This window comes from Anas platyrhynchos, chromosome 1 (genome assembly GCF_047663525.1).
Source record: "Anas platyrhynchos isolate ZD024472 breed Pekin duck chromosome 1, IASCAAS_PekinDuck_T2T, whole genome shotgun sequence".
Taxonomy (NCBI): domain Eukaryota; kingdom Metazoa; phylum Chordata; class Aves; order Anseriformes; family Anatidae; genus Anas; species Anas platyrhynchos.
Genome location: NC_092587.1, coordinates 122956006 through 122976849, shown reverse-complemented (window position 1 = coordinate 122976849; position 20844 = coordinate 122956006). Strand labels below are relative to the sequence as shown.

Sequence of the window (20844 nt, the reverse complement as noted above, 5' to 3'; positions counted from 1 at the left end):
CAGTGTGAATTCTTGCTTTTAAACATTAACAGTAGCTAGAAGAAAATAGGTATTTCACCTGTCACAAGCAAAGAAACTACAGTAGCAGCAATACAAGAAAAAATTGACAAAGAACATTTTCTAATTTAACATCATCATAGTTTAAAAAATCATGAACTGCCAAAACCTTTTTTTTTTTTTTTTTTTTAAAAAAAAAAAGGTGAGATTTCTCTCTCTGCTGTAGTCCTCTGCCTGGCCTACAGAAACCATGGCAGATTTTATTTTCTATTTTATTAATTGTGATGTCAGGAGGGAAGAGTCTTTGACCATCAAAAAAGCAAAAGAAAAGGCAAATTAGAACATATGTGAGATCCAGATCTACAGTGGTTTTAATAATTTCAGAAAATTAGAGACAAAAACAGCAACACTGATTAGCCACTTGTAAAAGATATTCAGATTTTGTTGCTTTGATGTGCCTGTTGAAAGAAAAAAAATGCAATTATGTTTTAATTAGAAGTCCTCCAAAATGGACTATTTTAAATGGGAGGATCATTTAAAAGGCCCTTATTCATACCTCATCTCAAAAGAATCTTCTTCTGTGGAAGAAAGTTAATTAAATCAGAGTTCAACTGGCTGATTTTACATATAAAATCACCTATATATGCAATACCACCACTAATGGAAGACGGATGGTTCAGTCTTGCAGTCTAGTACATTGTGCTTTTTCAGACAATTCTCTTTGTTCATAAAAGAGTTACTGTCTACTTTTCAGCATTAAGACAATCAAATAAGACTGCTTTTATTTAGATATCTCAGAAACATTCTGGAGATAGCTTTGCAGTGATTCTGTACAGTGTTGAACAATTACATTCACTGCTTCCACAATGGAAACAGAGAAATCTCAGTTCAAGTTGACAGAGTAAGCTGCAGAAGATCTGATTATAGCTTCACCTTCAGAACTCAGCAGAATTGACTAATATTTTCACTAATATTACTCAACACGAAATCCAAGTATGGTTGGTCACACCATGAAGTACCATACAAATAGAGTACTGTATTTGCAAAGCACACTGTTTAACCTTACCCATCTCCACAATTCGTTTTTCCACTTCCATTATTAAAGTGGTTTCAATATATAAAGCCACACTGGTAAGGATTTTTAGACTTATCTTCTAGTATTTAAAACCATGCTTAATATTTAAAATTTCCTCTCGTTTTTTTGTGTTTCAAGAAGAGAATATTAGAACCCAAAACATAAAAGAAAACATCACAAAAATATTTTTGAAAACAAACCTCAACGCCACTAGCTTCTTTAAATTTACTGCACTGAGTTTCTAAAGTCCTAATTTATCATCCCATTAAAGAGCTTGTGTGACACCTAGCTCACTTAAGTCTCTTCATACTATTAGACTCTGAATTTCATAATTCAATAGAAATAATTCATGAAATACTTTTAATTAGTTAACAGCTTATTAACTGTATAAAAACATTACCTAAAGCATTTTATGACATTGAAGGAGGAAATTCCATTTATTACAAAGCTATACACTTAATAAAAAAAATGATACTTCTGGAAAAAAAAAAGAAAGATACGTAAAGGAATTAACTGACCTCATCAGATATTTGCTGTGCAAGACGTATTGCTACATTTCTTAGCATGCATTCTGAAGTTGGGTTAGGAATGTTTTGTAGGGCATTTTGTAGCACCACTGCCTGGTCATGCGTAGCCTGGTTTACCTGTAAGAAAGTAATTTTTTTTTTTTTTTTTTTTTTACATGGGGAAAAAAAAAAAGAAAGAAGATACGAAAATATAAAGTTACTTGGGAGGGTTTACTAGTAGTAGGTAAGATCCTGGAAGGAAAAGTTGCTTGGAAGCAGCTACTCAGGAAAGGACTTCAAAGAAATAAAAAGGTGGAATACACGAAAGCAACTGTCCAGAAAGGACTGCAGCAAATTTTAAGCTTTGGACTCTATGCCAGAGGCCTACTATGAGAGAACAGAAATAAATATTGACCTACACCATATTTATTCAGATGTAGAAAAACTAACATGTTAAATAAGCACAAAATCTATTACTTTAGACATGTAATAGAGGTGATCTGAAAAGGAAGCCACAAGCCCTTCAAAAGACTCAGCAGACCAAAAGAATCCGAGGTCACATCTATGGGATAGATGTACCTCAAAACTGGAAGTTAGCTGCACTGACAAGCATGCGAACTTTTGAAAAGCACATATAAAGCCTGGTAGAACTCACACCTGACTTTCTACAGTCAGAAAGAAACAGGATTTGTTCTCTCTCTCTCTTTAAGATTTCTCACACAACTTTATCTGAAAGTACTGTGAGTTCTTGACATGCAACTTGCTTTAAGAGACTGTCAACAGGGAGTATAGACAGATGTCATGTCAGACAATATAAATTCACAATATGTTGCTATTTGCATCAAGGAAGATTCATATTACCGGTGAAATTGTACTTGTGCCTTCCACAACTGGCTGACATGCTTCTGCCACAGCTCGAACGTGGCCATATCCAATTGCTGTTAGCAGTAACTTGGCTATTTTTAGAGCATTAAGGTAAGCACCCCTCCGAGTTTCCATATCTGCATTTGGCAGGAAGTTATTTCTAGTCAGCATGCTCAATACAAGAGGCAAACCACCACTTTTCAAGAAGTTGTATTGGAAGTCACTGGCATCTTCTCCCAGAGGTGCACTGGCAGGCATTAACAAGGCATAAACTACCTACAGAACAAAACACGAAGAGTTAACAGGGGTGCACTAGCTCAAATGTGGACGATTAAACATGAGACTATCCTGATATACTTATTAAGCAATGCTTTTACAGTACTGGCCATGCACCAGTTTACTCCAGTAAACTATTAGGTATTGTTCATTACTAAACAGTGTATGATCTTAGGTTTCCATAATGTTACAGGAAAGGTTGTCAAAAAAAAAAAAAAGTTGAAGATTTTTATTTTTCAAAGAAAAGGCAAAGCACCACAAACCTCTGTTAGATATAGCACTTGTGAGGCAGAAGGACCAAAGAAAAGAGAGTCAAGGGATGGACTAAGGCTGCTTTCTCCAAGTTTTGCATGATCTAAACAAATAGCTCTTAGTTTCTCAACCGTAGTGTTATCTGCAATAAAAACACAATTTATAAACATTTTGTAGTACAGCTACAACCAAATACCATTCACAGTTACCAATGTGACTTACAGACAGACAGACTATAAAGTGTTGTGCATTGTTGATTTCTGTCAGTACAAACGTGATCCTACTAAAGTAGTGCCACAAAATCATTTTAAAATAGAATGCTTCTCTTTATTTTCATGGCACTGTGGGACTGAATCCCAGCATCAATTACAAACTATGTACATTTACATGACAGGCAAGAAGTAACTGATTTGGCAAGTACACTTACAACCCTAATTAGCATAACAGCCATGAATTACAATACCAATAAATTAGCAGGAAGCAGAAAACATTTCCCTGATTACATTTTTTTATGTAACAAGTGAGAAATATAGTCACCAAGACAAAACAGGGTGAAATTCAGTTTTACCTGGTGGCATGAGCTTCATAAGAACACGTGCTCCATCTCTAAGAGGTGGCATATTTAGGCTACTGCCCAAGTCTGCAACTTGCCAAAGGAAAGAAATGTATCGAGGATGCAGTGACATGATCTTGAAACAAGCAAATTAAACAGAAAAACACAAAAAAATAATTAGTTAAGGACAAAGTATAGGGGAAGAAATGTTTTTAAACTATCACTTCAGTAGATGCTTACCACTCCAGGCAAACAGCTTTCAACTTCTGGGTTTGGACCATCACTGTAGTGATTGCCATGGTTGCCCGGAGAACCAGTTGAAGAGTCAGAAGAACTATCAGGACTTGAAGGCATATTAGAATTTATCTGTGTGAGCTTAGCTGTAATTAGCTGCAAAACACAATCACAGCTTTATTAAGATTACACAAAAATGAAGGCTCTTTACTAAATAAACATCTAAAAGAATGTTAGTGGCATACTACCAGGAGGAATGGATCTGCTTCAAAAGAGTAAGTGATCTCCATACATGACATTTTTAAGCATTTACAAAAGACAAGCAAAATAAATAATCAACGTGCAACACTTACCGTTTTATCTTTGAGATTCAATTGGCCAATTAATTTTCTATCATCTGCAGGATCCACCAGCTCACCACCAATGAACAGTTCTACTTTTGTGTGTGCACTGTTGGCTTTAATACGATTGAGAATACAACGTCGTACTTGGCCAATTGTGTCATTTGTGTGAGACCAAATATCCAAATCTTCCACCTGTCGGCCTTGATTTGGAAAACGAACTACCAGTGTGATATGTTTACCACGGAAAGCTCTGAAAATAAACAAACCAGATAAAGTTTTTTTTTGCCCTCATGAAATACATTAATTTTTCCTGCTGTTATTTTGTATTTCATCAAATCTTTATATATGGTGATATACTCCAGCATAACATTATTTTGTGAAGGCACCAGCAATCATGCAAACTTAACATACACGGTAAGTTTCAGGAGCTGCACAACTGCCTTAAAACGGTCAACTTTACAGTCAGGTTATAAACACTAACAGAACTGTAAGAAGTCTTTTATAAAGTTTTAGATCATTTCTCTTGCTTGCAATTTTCTGATCAAAAGGAAATAAAGCTGAATCAAAGTGGCAACTATGTTTTACTCTTTTAGTAACATAAACCAGTTTTAAAATATGCTATGATGAGGAAAAGCCATCAGGTCACCAATGCCTTCTGTCAAAAGCTGTTAAAAAGTTTTATACTGTAATTCTACTTTTAAAATCCCAATGCTATTGAAAATTAGAACAGAAAAAAAAAAGGGAAGAAACATTTTCACAGTAGCAGTGACTACACTTTGCACATTAGCAGGGCACATACTAGGAAAGATGTGTCTAGATAACCCCCAAAAACTAATCCCATACAACAAAACAAGGCAAAAAATCCTCATAAAAGCTTCTTGCTAACAACACCTGTGAAAAAGTCTAAATAACTAAGTGCCTGCATATACAAGATGAGCTTGCAATCAATATATACAATAAAAATGCTGGACGAGCACTATAATTACTGCCACATCACGAAGAAACAGAATCTCTTCAGTTTTCCTGACAAAGAGTGCATTTAATATAAGAAGAGGGCAGCAACCCCTAATCATTACTAAAAATATACATTAACTGCATCATAAATCCATATACTCAACATATTTCGTATTTCTTTTTCAGAATTTCTTCCCACATGCAGCAGCTACTAACATTGCAACAGATAGCATTCTTCTTTTCTGCTTTCCTATCTGATGAAAGTTATTATTTTCTTTATGAAAAAATCTACACAATGTTGGATTTAAGTGCTTCCCTTTTCTTTGTACTGAAGAAAGAGTTAAAGAAGGAGCAGCTCGAGTTCAAGTTTTTACCCAAGGCTTAACATTACAAACAGAAGAATGAAGGTATACAGAAAATAAATGCACTTTTAAGTATCATTTCTCCTCTTTCCCTTTTTATGGGGAATGTAGAGAATATTTCATTTAGAGATAGTACTAAATCTAAGCTTGCCAAGTAAGATCAACATCTCTAAACAACTCCTGAGGAATAAGACACACACCGGCAACATGTTTTTAATATGAAAGGACTATGAAAAACAAAGAGGGTTTGCCCATGCTAACGTAAAGAATGTTATTACTTTTAAGTAACTATTTGAAAAAAGGAAATACATCCAAAACAAACTAGCCACACGGTACACTGTGCCAGTTCTAGAGCAACAGAAACAAGGTTATTCTCAGGTCTCTTGTTCCTTTCATGTACAGCAGAATATCAGTTCCTTCAGAAAAAGGAATTAAAACTATAGATAGAGAATACAGGGATAAAAGAGACAGAGAAAACAGAATTTTGAAATTCCATAAATACAACCTATGAACAGAAACCTTTCACAATAGAAAATCAAGGATGTTAGTAATACTTTAGTTAACAGAACTATCAAAATCATAAAAGTGCATTTTCCCACATACCTTGACATAGGTAGGATAGTTCTCTCTTCATGGTAATCACTGTCACATTCATTTATATACTCTCTTAAAACAGTCAACACTCTGACCATTCGTATTGCTTCTTGTCTTGCACAATTAATACTGTCTTTATCTCCATCCAACACACATAACGTATCATAGGAGGCTTTGAGACGATCGAAACAGGACTGAATGAAGTCTTCATGAATCACTACCTATTTACATTAAAAAAAAATGGCGTATTTACAACAAATGCTAAATAACATCATTCAGCTGGATAATCAAATGGTAGAAATAAAAACCCGCTAAGTTGCTCCATAAAGCAGTTTTATTCAGTGTTAGAATAAGCTCGCATAGCAAATGAGCTCTAATTTAGCACGTACTTCAAAAACCTTGCACGGGTCATCAGTAGCTGTAACTGTAGAGAGCAAACCTGCACTTCAATAGGAAAAGTGGAAGTTTGCACAGAGAATACTAAATTGGACTTCCTCTTATTCAGTAACTCAGACTTCATTGAAGAATCCTGAGATGACAGTCTAGGACAGGCTAACTTTCTTTACACTAAGAGTGAACACAGAGCTAGAGAACACCAAATTTTTATTTATTTATTTATATCTCACAGCCTAGTTCCAAATAGCCTATTTTTCTGCATAAATGGACTTTAAGCTACAGTAAATACAGTGGCAGCTGCAGCACATCTTTTCCTTCTGCCAGATTCTTAGCATCACCTTGTGCCTGACCTAGACTTGCATACAACCTATAGTATCATCATAAAAGGTCTGAAGTCTCCAGGTATAAGAAAATGCTTCCACTGCAGACTATATTAAGTCATAGCTACAGGAGGACCACGAGGATGACAAAAAGTCTGGAGCACTTCTCCTATGAAGACAGGGTGAGGGAGCTGAGGTTGTTCAGTCCAGGGAAGAGAAGGCTCTGGGAAGACTTATAGTATCCTTCCAGTACCTAGAGGGGGCCTACAGGAAAGCTGGGGAGGGACTCTTTGTTGGGGGTGTAGTGATAGGACAAGGGGTAATGGCTTTAAACTAAGAGAGGATAGATTTTGACTAGATATAAGGAGAAAATTTTTAGTCGGAGGACGGTGAAGCACTGGCACAGGCTGCCCAGAGAAGCTGTGGCTGCCCCATCCCTGGAGGTGCTCAAGGCCAGGCTGGATGGGGCTTTGGGCAGCCTGGGCTGGTGGGAGGTGTCCCTGCCCATGGCAGGGGGTGGAACTAGGTGCTCTTTAAAGTTCCTTCCAACCTGAGCTGTTCTATGATTCTGTGGCAAGAAACCCAATCCACTAGCCACTTCTCTTGATAGTGGCTCAGAATCAGAGGAACTACCAGCACACTGAAGCCCAATACTTGCACGTATGTTAAGCAAATCTAACGCTTCCTGGAAGTGTCAGATGTAACCACTTGCAAAACAGATCCATGCATGCTTACTAAGTCCAGCCACTACAGTAAGATGTAGCTTGCATGGCTGTAAGTGTACCACCTACTGCAGCTGTGATCTAGCTACCAAACTGGCAGTTTAGAAGTCTGTAATTTTTTTTTTTTTTTTTTTGAGAATAACTAAGAGAATGAGAGTCTTAAGTAAAACTGGCAAAATATCAACTGGAGTTTGCCTGGAGGACAATATTCCGCCCTCAAATTTGAGAAATCCCAAGACTTTACTTCCCTTGACCTTTCAGAAACTCATTATGTTCTCTCTCTGTTCACTGAAATGCATCTCCCTGCAAAAATTAATGTAGGGAGAAAATATCTGATTTGCTAGAGCTCAGCCTGACGATTATGCGGAACACTGTGATCCTTTTTAAGGGACAGGACAAAAGCTATTACATTAGCTGTGACAACACTCAACAGAGCCAGCCATACTGGTGCAAGTACTACAACTGGAAGTTTAATAGACAGTTTTCTTAAGTATATGATATGAGCTGTTCTGCAAGTAGAAAGCGCAAATACAACAGATCAATTTAATGCAAAAGATTTATCAGAGCTCAGCCCATACATACCAGAAAATTCTCTTAATTCCACATCTGACAACTGGACTCAAAAGTATACTCTTTAAAACAAGGAAACCACCCCCAATTTCAATGCTTTCAAGGATTATAGTAACACTGAACTGAATTTTACTACTGTTTTTCTATCACATTGTGATTTGTTATTTTTACCTGATTAACTTGTAACCTTGGGCCAAGATTAGTATAGATCTCTTTAAGAAGATCTATTGCTCTGTTTGCGATGTCATCATTTCCCTGAATCACAACCTTGTGTAATTAAAAAACAAACAAACAAAATGTATTAGAGCACGTTATAACTTTATGGCATAAAATTTAAAAACAACTAAGTACAAATATCTTGACACAATAGTAAGTCTAATTTATAAGGCGGAAGTAGCAAAAATGCTTAGTTACATACAACTGATACAAATTATACTAGTTAATTGTGTAAGAGTCAAAATTAAAAATTAAGTATTTAAAGGGAGTTTATAGCTAGAAAAAATAGCTGATGTTTCATAAACGCAATGGAAGTAGTGTTTATATATTCACCTTCACATTACATTTCCATTTTTATGTAAGAGAATAAGACAACTTCTTAAAATATTAGCATTCAAGTCTGTCTTCAAGTAACATATATTTGACCGTATTCTTGAACGCATTCTTGACTGTATTCTTGAACAATATTCTTAAATGAGCCAGACATACCAAACTTGCAAACTCTGTATTAGTATTCCTTTAGGATATCTGGGCATTTGAACTATGATATTAAGAACAGCATTATAAAACATGTACCTTGAGATGCTTAAACAACCCGTATTAAAGATCTAAAACCAGAATTTTCAAGTATTTCAAATGACCACGGCTGGGTGGGAGAGGTATAGGGGAATGAGTTATTTTTCTGATAATCCAGATTTCCATTAATATCTACCACATCTTCATGGACACTGAAAGCAGCCCCTACAGGCAACCTCTGCAGGATACTGGGCTGATGTGTCATGAGTTGTCATGCTGCCAAACGGCGGGGCAGATCCAATTAGGTTGATTCCCACAACTAACATGCACTAGCATTGTGTCTAGCATTACGTGGGCACTTTGTACTCAACTACCGTGTGAAAATTTACTTGTATAAAAATCCCAATCTACTTTAGTTTTAACTGTTACCATGATGATTAAAACATCTAACCCTTCAGCAAGCCACAACCAAAACTACTGAAGACTCCTGCTTTACACACAGCGTGTTGTCCAAAACACAGTCACAACAACCATGCCGCAGCGTACTACTGTGGGTTCTACGCGGCTCTTCAAAACTAGAAAGACTGAAAAACTAAACATTAAATTGGATACTGATGTTTTTCACTACTGGATTTGGCAACCTTAAGAGCACTTTTATAAGTTATAATGCTTCCATCGAAAAGCTATAACCATGTTTAGGCAAAAGGCTGTGGATACAAGAGGAATCAAACCAGTCATCATTTGGTCTCATCTGGAATCACTCCAGTTTACCATACTGGAAGGAATAACATGAGTAAGCTTATGAAGACTTATGGAGTCCATAAAACGAATTGTGTGCGTACACAGGGAGAGAGACCTACAGACCATGAATGATTCTTCCTAAACGATACAGACAAATTTTTGATTTCATATGCACACATAAATATACTTGATGTTTCAAATAAATTCCCATTAAATTGTCAAGTCCATAGATTAGTCTGCAAAGCTACTGACTTACCTGCTGGAAAGACAGCAGAGTCAATACCTATGTACTTAAATGGAAAAGGATGCTTTTTGTAATTCTAGTCTGTAAGTAATAAATTACATATTCTTAAAATATTTAAAGAAAAAGATTGAGAAGGAATTAATGGTTAACTTTTCAGCTATTTCCTCCCATTAACTTACCCTCCAAAGGTAGTCTAATCCTATTAATTCCAGATCATCCATCATATAGGCTCGTCTCTTTGCTACTAGCTTCCCTTCTCGACAGTTCACAGCTTTGAAGAAACGTTCAAAACATTTCATTCCATTTTCTGTTAATAGGGAAGGATCCAGCTGAAGCACATTATTTTCAAAGAAGTCCTTATTAATGTCAGGGTCTAAGTCTGGTTCATCCCCCATTAGTTTGGAATACCATTTAAAACAGGCTTCGCGATCACAAAGATAAACCGCATTTTCAGCTAAACACTTCCATATTTGCTTCGCCTGAGGGGCACAGAGCCACAGCTGACCATCCTTCAATAAAAATCTTGAGCAAAACAAAGAGACAATTAACAACACTGTCTAGTTGACATCTACAGTTACAATTCAGCAAGAAATACAAGCAAAGAGTTGAATATGCATTTTATATACGTATATATACACACACCCACAAACACACTCAATCATCTAAGTACAGTCCTGAAAACTATATTTACATCATCAGTCCTCTCATAGTTAGCCCCATGATTTCCTGGTAAAAGTTCGTAGCCGTCAGAACATAATATTTCAAACAAAAAAGGAATAAAATTAGGCAAAAAATGTTTTACACTAAAATACCAAGCACTGTATAAATAATACATATAAATGCACATCTCCTAAGGCAAACAATTCATTTTGAAGCCAGGTCACAACGTAAGAGATTAAATCACTTCTGCAGTCATTCACAATTACACTTTAGCAAAACCACAAAATAAGGGATCGATTCTATAGAATAGAACTAGAAGCATAAGTCAAAACTAAAAAGAATTTACCACTTGATTTGTGGTAAATTATTATTAAAGAACTATTAAAAACTTCCATTATGAAGGTTAACACTAAGTGTGATTCAAGAAAAACAAAGGATAATGAAAGTTCTTAAAAATATTTTTACTAGTCTTAACAAAGTTAAAACCAAGCAAGAAAAAGCTTTGAGTCTGCACCTGAACAGCATCAATATACCGAAGCTCTTTTGTGAGCAGAGACCCTTTGCTTTTTTATTTTATTCAAACAGTTAGTATTAAAAAGTCATCCTTTTTTTTTGCGTGTGAATCTTTTCCAATGCATTCTAAGGCTGACAACCTAGTATCAGTGTATGACACCAGTACATATGTATTTATGAACATGGACTGAGATTTGGCATGGTACTTCAAGTAAGTACATGCAGGCATATCTTCACTTGGAGCATTTCACAATTTCAGCTACGTTATCCTAATATGCATGTAGCTGTATCCTCGTGCACATTGTATTCAAGTCAGTAGGGCTCTGCACACAGACAGAAAATGCCCATAGATATCTTAGGGCAGAATCAGAGTTACGGATTACACAGATGCTAATGAACTTCAACTGATTATTCCTATACTAGCACAGAAACTTTCTGGAAAAACAAAAGCAAAACAAAACCCATTCAATTGGTGCATTTTTGCATCTGAGTTTTGAAAGAAGTCAATACAACAGCTTAAAGTTAAGAAAAACATCTAGTGTGACTTTTTATTCTTTCAAGTATTTAAGCTGTTCCTACAGAAGTCAAAAAAATGATCAAGTCAAAACTAACCGTAAGAAATTAAGTCGTTCTTGTACTTCTTGCACATGACTGTATCTGCTTCCTGGTCTTACAGTTTGTGGATCATATTCACCATGCTCTGCAAATATAAAAAGTTGTATTAGACAATACACACTGAGAAGGCATGCTGACTCTAAAGGGCAGGATGTATTTGAAAACTTGATAGCCAAAACATAATTAATACCAAGGGACAATAAATTTTCAGGAAGGATTATGAAAATCATTTTCAGCAGCCTCCTAACAGTTAATACTACATTCTAAATTAAAATGGGTATAGGCAAAGATTGCTGAGGGCTCTTATCACATCCATGAATACTTATGTACAGATACATGTGCTCATCATACAGTATAATGAAACTATTACAGAATAATGAAGAAACTTCGTCCTACTTATTCAAATTACTTCTTCCTCAGTTAAACACATTTTCTTTGGGAAGTAAGTCAGTTAAAATAAAAGCATATCAAGCATATCATTCAGATTATCCTATTTATTTTTTTTTTCCTAAGGATGCTCTAATTTCATTACAGAACATCTTTCTCCATAACTTGTTTTTACATTTCTAGGGTTTCTTCTCCCCACAGGAACCCACAGCTCCAGCTCCTTAACACCTTTCTAAGTAGCTATATACATGATAACACGTAGAGGAATAAAGTATATGACAAGCTTACTTACTGCAAGCTTGCAAGTACAAAAACAAATTCCTGTAATACTGACAAGCTTGAAACAGAAAATGTTGTGCAATATAAAAATAAGGCAATCAATCAAACTCTTATCTGCAATTTGTCAAATCTATGCATAATACTGTTTAGCAAACAGTTGTTTGTTTCACACAAACACATTGTTGTGATTTCTAACCCCCCCAAGAGATACAATCTAGGTGTCTCTAAAATAACTTGTTAATGTAATGATTTTCTTTAATTCCTCGTGAAAACAGAAGAAAACAGCTACATCGAGAACTAGTTTTATTTCCAGAGCTTGAGGATCCTCATCTGGATTTATTGTTAAAACATGACTGTATACAGAAGTAACCCCCCTCTTCAGAGGAATGATTTAAAAAACCATTAAATTAATTCAAATTCAGAAAAATATTCCATTTGTTCAGCAATTAAGATAACAATTGCTAGCAATAAATTAGCCATCATTGGACCTTTGTGTGTTTTGGAATTCTTCACAACAGGAAACACTTCTTTGTTATGTATTTCTATTATAACCAGGACTCTGGTACTTGACATGTACTAGTAGGAAATATTTCATCATGGCATGTTGCATTACAGCTCCGTTATAAACTAATTATTACTGTATTACTTATTTGCAAGAGTTATAAGATTACGTTTAGCTAAGATGACCCACTTGTGGAAGACTGCATCATGATAGCATCCACTCATGATAAAACTGATCTTCAGAACTGAAAAATAAATCAGTATTTCCTATTGTATTTATTTCCTTTCTTGATACAAGTCTAACAATTGAAGTGCACCAAGTGTTTCAAAATTAAGGGAAAAAAATGTCATAAATACTGCACTCTACGTACAATAGGCAAAAAGTATGTTAGTTTAAAGTATTTTATAAAAGGCAAATCAGAAAACTAGCAGATAATTGATAATGTCTAGGAAAGTGGAGACATAGCCACCAGAAATCCTTCAGAAATTTAAATCTTAATCTTAATGAAGTCAGCATAAACGGGCAATTATGAAGAGATCCCTGAAGAAAGTATATAAAACTAGCAAACCAAACAATACTTAAGTATTAGATGTAGGAAACTTAAAGAATATGCTGTGGGACCGACAGAGGAAATGAAGGCAGATCAGTAAATTGCAGAGAAAATATAACTAGTCACCTTCAAATGTCGGGTAGCTTTTTGGTGGTTATTTTATTTTTATTTGGGGGTGGAGGCCAACTGTCAGGGCTTTTTGTGTGTGTGTGTGTGTGTGTGTGTGTGTGTGAACATATGTTAATTCACAGACACAAGTATCAAGAATGGCAGTGATAGAAGAATTCAAGTATTCAAGATGTGTGTGTGTGTGTGTGTGTGTGTGTGTACACATGTTAATTCACAGACACAAGTATCAAGAATGGCAGTGATAGAAGAATTCAAGTATTCAAGATGTGTGTGTGTGCGTGTGTGTGTACATATGTTAATTCACAGACACAAGTATCAAGAATGGCAGTGATAGAAGAATTCAAGTATTCAAGATGTGTGTGTGTGCGTGTGTGTGTACATATGTTAATTCACAGACACAAGTATCAAGAATGGCAGTGATAGAAGAATTCAAGTATTCAAGATGTGTGTGTGTGTGTGTGTGTGTGTACATATGTTAATTCACAGACACAAGTATCAAGAATGGCAGTGATAGAAGAATTCAAGTATTCAAGGTGTGTGTGTGTGTGTGTGTGTACATATGTTAATTCACAGACACAAGTATCAAGAATGGCAGTGATAGAAGAATTCAAGTATTCAAGATGTGCGTGTGTGTGTGTGTGTGTACATATGTTAATTCACAGACACAAGTATCAAGAATGGCAGTGATAGAAGAATTCAAGTATTCAAGATCAGTCAGTTGTCCAAAGCCAATCTGAGTGTACTTATGATTTCTGAAAAATGCTGAACTACAAAAATTGAATCTATTCGCTGTCTCAGCTTGTTTCTATCTCTCTCCTATTCACTTTCTAACAATGCATCTATCTCACAGCAAGCCCAACCGTGATCTTCAAGGTTTTTTTCTATGCTGAAGAACAAATGACCAGAGAAACTACAGATCAAAAAATGGTTGAAAGTTAATGTATAATTAATGATAAACACATATAAGAGATTATATGGCAAAATTTCTCTAAATAATTACATTAAGAGATTTGGACTTTTAAATTTCATTAGGAAACAGAAGATGAAGGAGAATTGGCTATCAATCCACTCAAGATTTGAAAAGATCTTCGATCCATAGTCAAAAAGATGGAACTATGAGCTAAGATACAACTTATCACTGAACAAAAAAGCAGCAGAAAGGAGGAAAAAAAAAATACAAGTGGCAAGCTTTACATCTTAGGCTTCTACACTATGTATAGAACTTAATGGACTGAAAGATGATCTGCAAAGATGGTAAGAGCTGAACAGCAAAAGAAATCAAGAAACAATCAAGAAACCTAAAAGAAGTGTAAAATTAAGAACATCTAACCTACTGTACTCAATAAATTACACTATATGTCAATCTGGTGTTTGCAAAGTTAAGGAAAAAAATTAAAGTACTTACAATTCAGGATACTCTACCATTTATATCAACTCAAGATCTGAACAGTATTGTTAAAATACACACAAAGACATTATTAGCCAGTGCAAAGGAAGAACTGAAAATACCTACATTAAAAGGAGATGGAGTAAGGACAGACATGTAAAAAATATATAGTTACTTTAAAAAGAACACACTCTTTCAGGATTATGATGCAGTAACAGTCACCTAATCTCACAGAGGACTGTGAAGAATAGGGTGGAAGTGAGTTCAATAGAAAGTAAAGAGAGTGCCAATAATCAGGAGAATTCTGATACATGGATTAGATTCTTCTTTAACCTTAAAAAGGCAAAAATATAGAAGGGGATATGATAGAAAACCGTAGAACCATAGAAACACAGAATGGTTTTGGGTTGAAATGGACCTTTAAAGATGACCTAGTCCAACCCCCCATCACAGGCAAGAACACCTCTTACTAGAGCAGGCTGCGCAAAGCCCCATCCAACCTGGCCTTGAACACTTCCAGGGACAGGGCATCCAGAGCTGCTCTGGACAATGTGTTCCAGTACCTCACCACCCTCACAGTGAAGAATTTCTTCCTTATATCTGATCTGAATGTATCCTCTTCCAGTTTAAAACCATTACCCCTTGTCTGATTGCTACCTACACTCCTCCCTCAATCGAAGAATCACCTCCCTTGTCCTGCTGACCACGCTTCTTTTAATGCAACCCAGGATATGGTTGGCTTTCTGGGCTGCAAGCGGGCACTGCTGGCTCACATTCAATTTTTCATCTGTGAGTATCTCCAGGTATCCTCTGCAGGGCTGCTCTCAAACCATTCATCCCCCAGTCTGTATGGAGAGCAGGGGGTTGCCCTGTCCCAGGTGCAGGTCCTTGCACTTGGCCATGTTGAAGTCCATGAGGTTCACATAAGCCCACTTCTAAAGCCTATCCATGTCCCTCTGGATGGCATCCCGTTCTTCTATCTTACCAACTGCACTACTCAGCTTGGTGTTATCCATGAACTTTCTGAGGGTGTACTCAATTCCACTATCCCATGACATGTGATGAATATCCCATAGTGATGAATAACAGAATAGAAACATCTGTCGTCTTCTTCACACAATATAGTTATAGAAGCCTTTTCCTTCATAAAATAAAAATACTGCAAGTTCGAAACTAATACAAAAAATTCACAAAATACATAGTGATTTTGGAGTTAATCAAAAAGATCTGTGGGCAACAGGACTTTTTTTTTTTCTATGGCATTTCTCTGTGTGTCCTGGGCTGTTTGGGTTTTAGCCTTCAATCTTCTTCCTCTGTCCCATTCACTTTCACCACCTCAGTTTGATTCTACAGCTGTCCAGTTCTTACCATCTGCCTGTACAATCACAACAAACTTCCTTCTCCTTTCATTCATTCCCATCCCTCCCATTATCTTCTCCCCTCCTCCAGGAAGGGGTGGAAATATTGGGACGAGTGCAAACTTGATGCTGTTTTCTCTGTATTCTGCTCTACTTACTCTACAAAACCTCAACTAAGTTGTATAGGTAGGAATTATGTATTACTGTCTTAGTACAGTAACTAGAAGACTAGTAGATGGTGTAATACATAATAAAGGGCAAACAAAGTACCAAGGAAGAAAAAAAAAAGCTGCACTATTGTCCTTTGTTTTTGCACTCTGATATAAATGGGAAGAAATTTTGCAGCAGCTTCATTTCAAGAAAGCACAATTTAATTGCTTTCTGAGTAGATTAAAGTTATCCTCTTTGCAAATTTTTAATTTCTACTGTGCCAAAAATGTTTGTATTACTGCTTTATTGAATCACTGTGCATGTTTGGGGGGGAGGGAGCTGGGAGAAATATGGGAATGGGATGAAGTTTTTTGCTTAAGAAAAAAAATATTCAAGACATTAGCCTAATTTTTGTGCTCAAGTCATTGACAATTTGATAGGTAAATATTGTCAAAAATTACTTTTTGGCTTCTGAGTTAAAAATTAATTGAAATCAATGAATAACAATTTATATATGAATAGCATATGTAGGATATTTTTGGACAAACACAAATGCATTAGAAAGTTGCTGATTGTGTTTCCTTTAAAACCCTGAGGCCAAACCCCAGATTTTCATCACTGGCCGAAGTCCAAGAAAAAGAGAGTTATCCATAGAGTTACGATGCAAAGCTCACTATAAATGGAATTGTGTTTTTGCATCACTTTTGCAAAGTTAAACAGCACTCCGATAGCTTATAGAAGTTACATGAAGTAAGGCACACACACTCTTCTACCTTCCCAGACAAAACTAAACTTAAGACACTATTGCTTGAGAACACAACAAACCATTTAGTACCATTTAAATATTAATTAGTACAGTGTTATCATTAATGAAAACACTTAGATTAGGGTAAACCCTCCCATGTACTTCTGAATACAAAAAAAAATATAGCTATGGTATGCAGATTAAGCTTAAATGTAGTTCTCATTAACCTACACCAGGATGAAACTATCATTTTCACATTGCACCACTCTTAAAACAAGATTTCAAAGAATACTTTAGGTATCTGTATCAAGCACTCCAAAATTAAAAGAATTACAGAATTAAAGGTTTGTAGGCAACTTACCTAAGCATAGGAAGACACAACCCCACACAGACAGACTTTCCAAAATGCACATATCCTGTTCTCTCCAAACAGTCAGAACTGAATTCCTACACGTTATAGTGCCATTTTTGAGATGTAACTAACAGGTTGGTAGGGTGCTATGTAGGGTACGCATGTGTATGAATAGGGTAGAATGGTCCCTGGTTGCAGTCAACAAGGTACACATGTGGGGGTAAATTTCCTCCTCTCAGTTTTGCTGGCTTAGTTCAATACATAGAGTACTGTTGGTCCAGCGTTACAGGGACAGTCAATGTACAACATTCTCCTTCATTTCCCTACTCCTACCTTCAGTAGCTATAAAGCTAGCTTCCTTCAAGAATAAGAATGCAAACTCACCAGTGCAGGGCTGAGTTTAAACTGAAGTATATAAATACTAACACAATATGCTGCCCAAGTATTGCTGGTAACAAACACAGTAAGAAAGCAGATAAACAGAAACTGAATTGCATGGTAAAAAATAAAATAAAATGGTACCACTGTGGTCTTAAGTCTTTCTCCCTGACAACTTCCAAACAATGGCTTCAAACAGAATTTATTAAAAAACTTCTCAAAGGACCCTACAAAAATTCAAAACTACAAGTGGGAGTATATTCAAGATTATTATTAGGACTTGCCACAAAAACCACCACCCTAATCTAAGTAGGGCAAGATGATGCTTATCAACCCACAGATGCACAAGTGCAGTCACTTCCCCATGTCGTGCTGTAGACCACCATGTTTTCAATCATGAACCAACAAACCATTTGCATTTTAAGCTTTTCTTGACCAGTATGACACCACAAATGCTATTAAACCCACAAATGCTCTAAAATTGAGTGAACAAACAATAACAGTTATTTCATTAGGAGAATCGGCTTTCAACTCTATTTTCAACTGGAGTTTTTACACAGTATTTATGAGGCCAATTTTTATTTAATAACTTACCTTTAGCATACTGCCTCATGCTTTCCATATAGGCAGAGAGATTTTCTGCAACCAATGTAACTAGGGCATGATTGTGCTGAAGTTGATTGATTAAGTCATGTCGGTAAAACACATGGGGACTTCGTTGAGTTTGACTGAAATTAAAATATAAGTGTTGTAAGAAAAAACAGAGAAGTCTTGAACCTAACAGTCCATAAACTAATTCAAGAAACTAATGTCTTCAATGCAAGTTCTAAACTTTGCTAAAACATCTAAAATAAAAAGCATACTAGGTCTCTGACAATGGTTTTATTTTTTCTTCTGATGCATCAATGGTTTTTACCAGTTATTAAAAGCAGTTACATAATGAGGATTATACAGTTGTAGTACATATGAAAGGTATCGAAGCAATCTGAGCAGTTAAATAGACCGGAGGCAGAATATCTGCAGCAAGTCAGGAATAGAAATACCTTCCTGCAAACCGCACAGTAAAGACGGAGACTCTCAGCTGTAGTACGGCTACAATATGCATAACCACAGTTTCCTCCACATCCGATATTATTTTCTTAATTTAATATTTAAACAAACTAAAACTGTTCATTTTCAGAATGAAAGCTCAGTCTTATATTTTTCAGTACTTCAAAAAACTGCACAACTCTACATTGCTTTTTTTCCTTCCCTAACAATATCTAAAATGTTGGTACAGACAAAAAGGCAGTTACATGCAACATACAGTGTAAGAAAAAAAAACAACAACAAAAAATGAAAGTTCAAAAGAAACATCACAAATGAATGATAATTTATGTCTACTATAAAAAAATCTGACCAAAATGCTACTCTTAAAGGATATTAGTCATATTTAGTTTGCAAAAGTAAACTGCAAGAGCAAATACACAGCTTGAGTACAACACCCACATGCCATGAGCACTATCAAATTCTAGAACGTGGGACTACTCATCGCCCCTGCAGAGTAACCTTAAAATGCTTCAACTCCTCTATATCACGGCACTCACGTCTTGGCTGCATAGCCAATGCAAATTTGCATGGCTCTTCTAAGAGAAAGGGGGGAAAAAGGAGCTATTTGTTGTACTGCTGTTCCCAATAGCCTGCCCAGAAGAAATATTTGAGATTTCAGAACTGTTCTCCTTTCCTCCAACTCTCAGAGTATGCTCCAGAACTAGCTGACTAGATTGCTGGTAGGAACTCTCATCCTTCCTGGGGAACTTGGTCTCGGTACCACATGAGCTATAACACTTGACAATATCACCACCCAGTATGAGAACAGTAGGGGAGGCAAGAAATCCTAGTTCCATAATCAGCTGCTAATGATCTTGTAGCTGATAACCAGGCTGCACTGTAGATGTAATGACAACAGCTCAATTGCTTCATCAGAACAAAGATCACTGGCAAGTTGGGTTTAAAAGACAGAAGCCATCAACTTTCTTCCCAGATATCCAGTAATTTTGTTATCTGCTACCAACAGAATATGGCCTGCTAAGCAGAGACATCTTCAAAAGATTGTTTCATAATATGCAGAGTTTTCTAGAACAGCTTGGAAGAGGCATTTAAAGCACGAATTGTGTTAAAAAAAAGCAGAAGTCTGCAGTACAGAAAATGAAATACATAGAAGCATGAAGGCAGAAAACATACAGGACTTCATATATACAGAAAGAATGTCTTTTGTTTTCACCATAAGCAACTTTCCAAGTACGCTTCATTCCAACTCTGTCAGCCCCCCATCTAAGTATAAACTAGCAGTAAAAGCTGCAAAAGATTGTATGTCTGTTTTAGTGGCTACCTGAGACACTAGCTCTAGAGAGAAAGATGTATTGACCAAAGGTAACATTAACTAAGAACTTTGACAATTTCAGTGAAACACTTAAGGGAATGAGCATAAGCAAGGTGTATTTTGTTGAATTTGATGCCAATATCTTGGTTCATACACTCATAATATTAGGTATTTGTATCCATCTCTCCAACTATAGCCAAGGTCTATATATAGCTTCGTCTGCAGAAGACTAAGTAGATCTTCCAAGATACACTTCACATTTTGCCCCTCACACCCCTCAATCACATGCACAAACAGAAAATTTGGACATACGGATTCACCTGGGTTAGCAACCAGTTCAAAAAGTTGGTACTTGTAAGAACTAGACTTGTGAGCTAGGAGTTGTTGCATTGTATCTGTGAGCAACATGTGAACTGTTATTTTAATCATCTGCTAGGATGGAGTCAAAGGCAAGATGACTGTACAAATGCACAGAAAAAAAGCTAATTTGACAAGACTTTTCAAGTTTGCTTTCTACAGTTAATGCAAATTCCACAGAAAACTACAAAATTATTCCATAAGCCTCTAAGGTTGGGCTAATTGATGATGTTTCCATTATAATATACTGTTTAACTAATAAACTGAGAAACATGAAAAATGGATTTTAAGGGCAAAACTGCTGTCTTTCCATTACTCTTCTGCTAAATGGATAGCAAAATCCAACGTATAGGAAGAAAAGGTATCATTTTGAAATGAATGCCA

At 36.1% G+C, this 20844-nt stretch overlaps 1 protein-coding gene across 2 annotated transcripts in view; it reads right to left on the bottom strand.

The window, feature by feature from the left end:
- The window catches only part of USP9X (ubiquitin specific peptidase 9 X-linked), a 74872-nt gene that overhangs the window by 32374 nt on the left and 21654 nt on the right, over positions 1-20844 (bottom strand). For both annotated transcript variants that reach the window (XM_072027740.1, XM_072027741.1), the window contains exons 13-23: positions 18336-18469; positions 11522-11609; positions 9916-10258; positions 8191-8286; positions 6021-6232; positions 4111-4351; positions 3764-3913; positions 3539-3659; positions 2982-3112; positions 2440-2718; positions 1591-1716 (exon numbers count right to left, since the gene is read on the bottom strand). In XM_072027740.1, the coding sequence (XP_071883841.1) occupies positions 1591-1716; positions 2440-2718; positions 2982-3112; positions 3539-3659; positions 3764-3913; positions 4111-4351; positions 6021-6232; positions 8191-8286; positions 9916-10258; positions 11522-11609; positions 18336-18469 (1921 nt within the window). The remainder of the gene's footprint in view (positions 1-1590; positions 1717-2439; positions 2719-2981; positions 3113-3538; positions 3660-3763; positions 3914-4110; positions 4352-6020; positions 6233-8190; positions 8287-9915; positions 10259-11521; positions 11610-18335; positions 18470-20844) is intronic.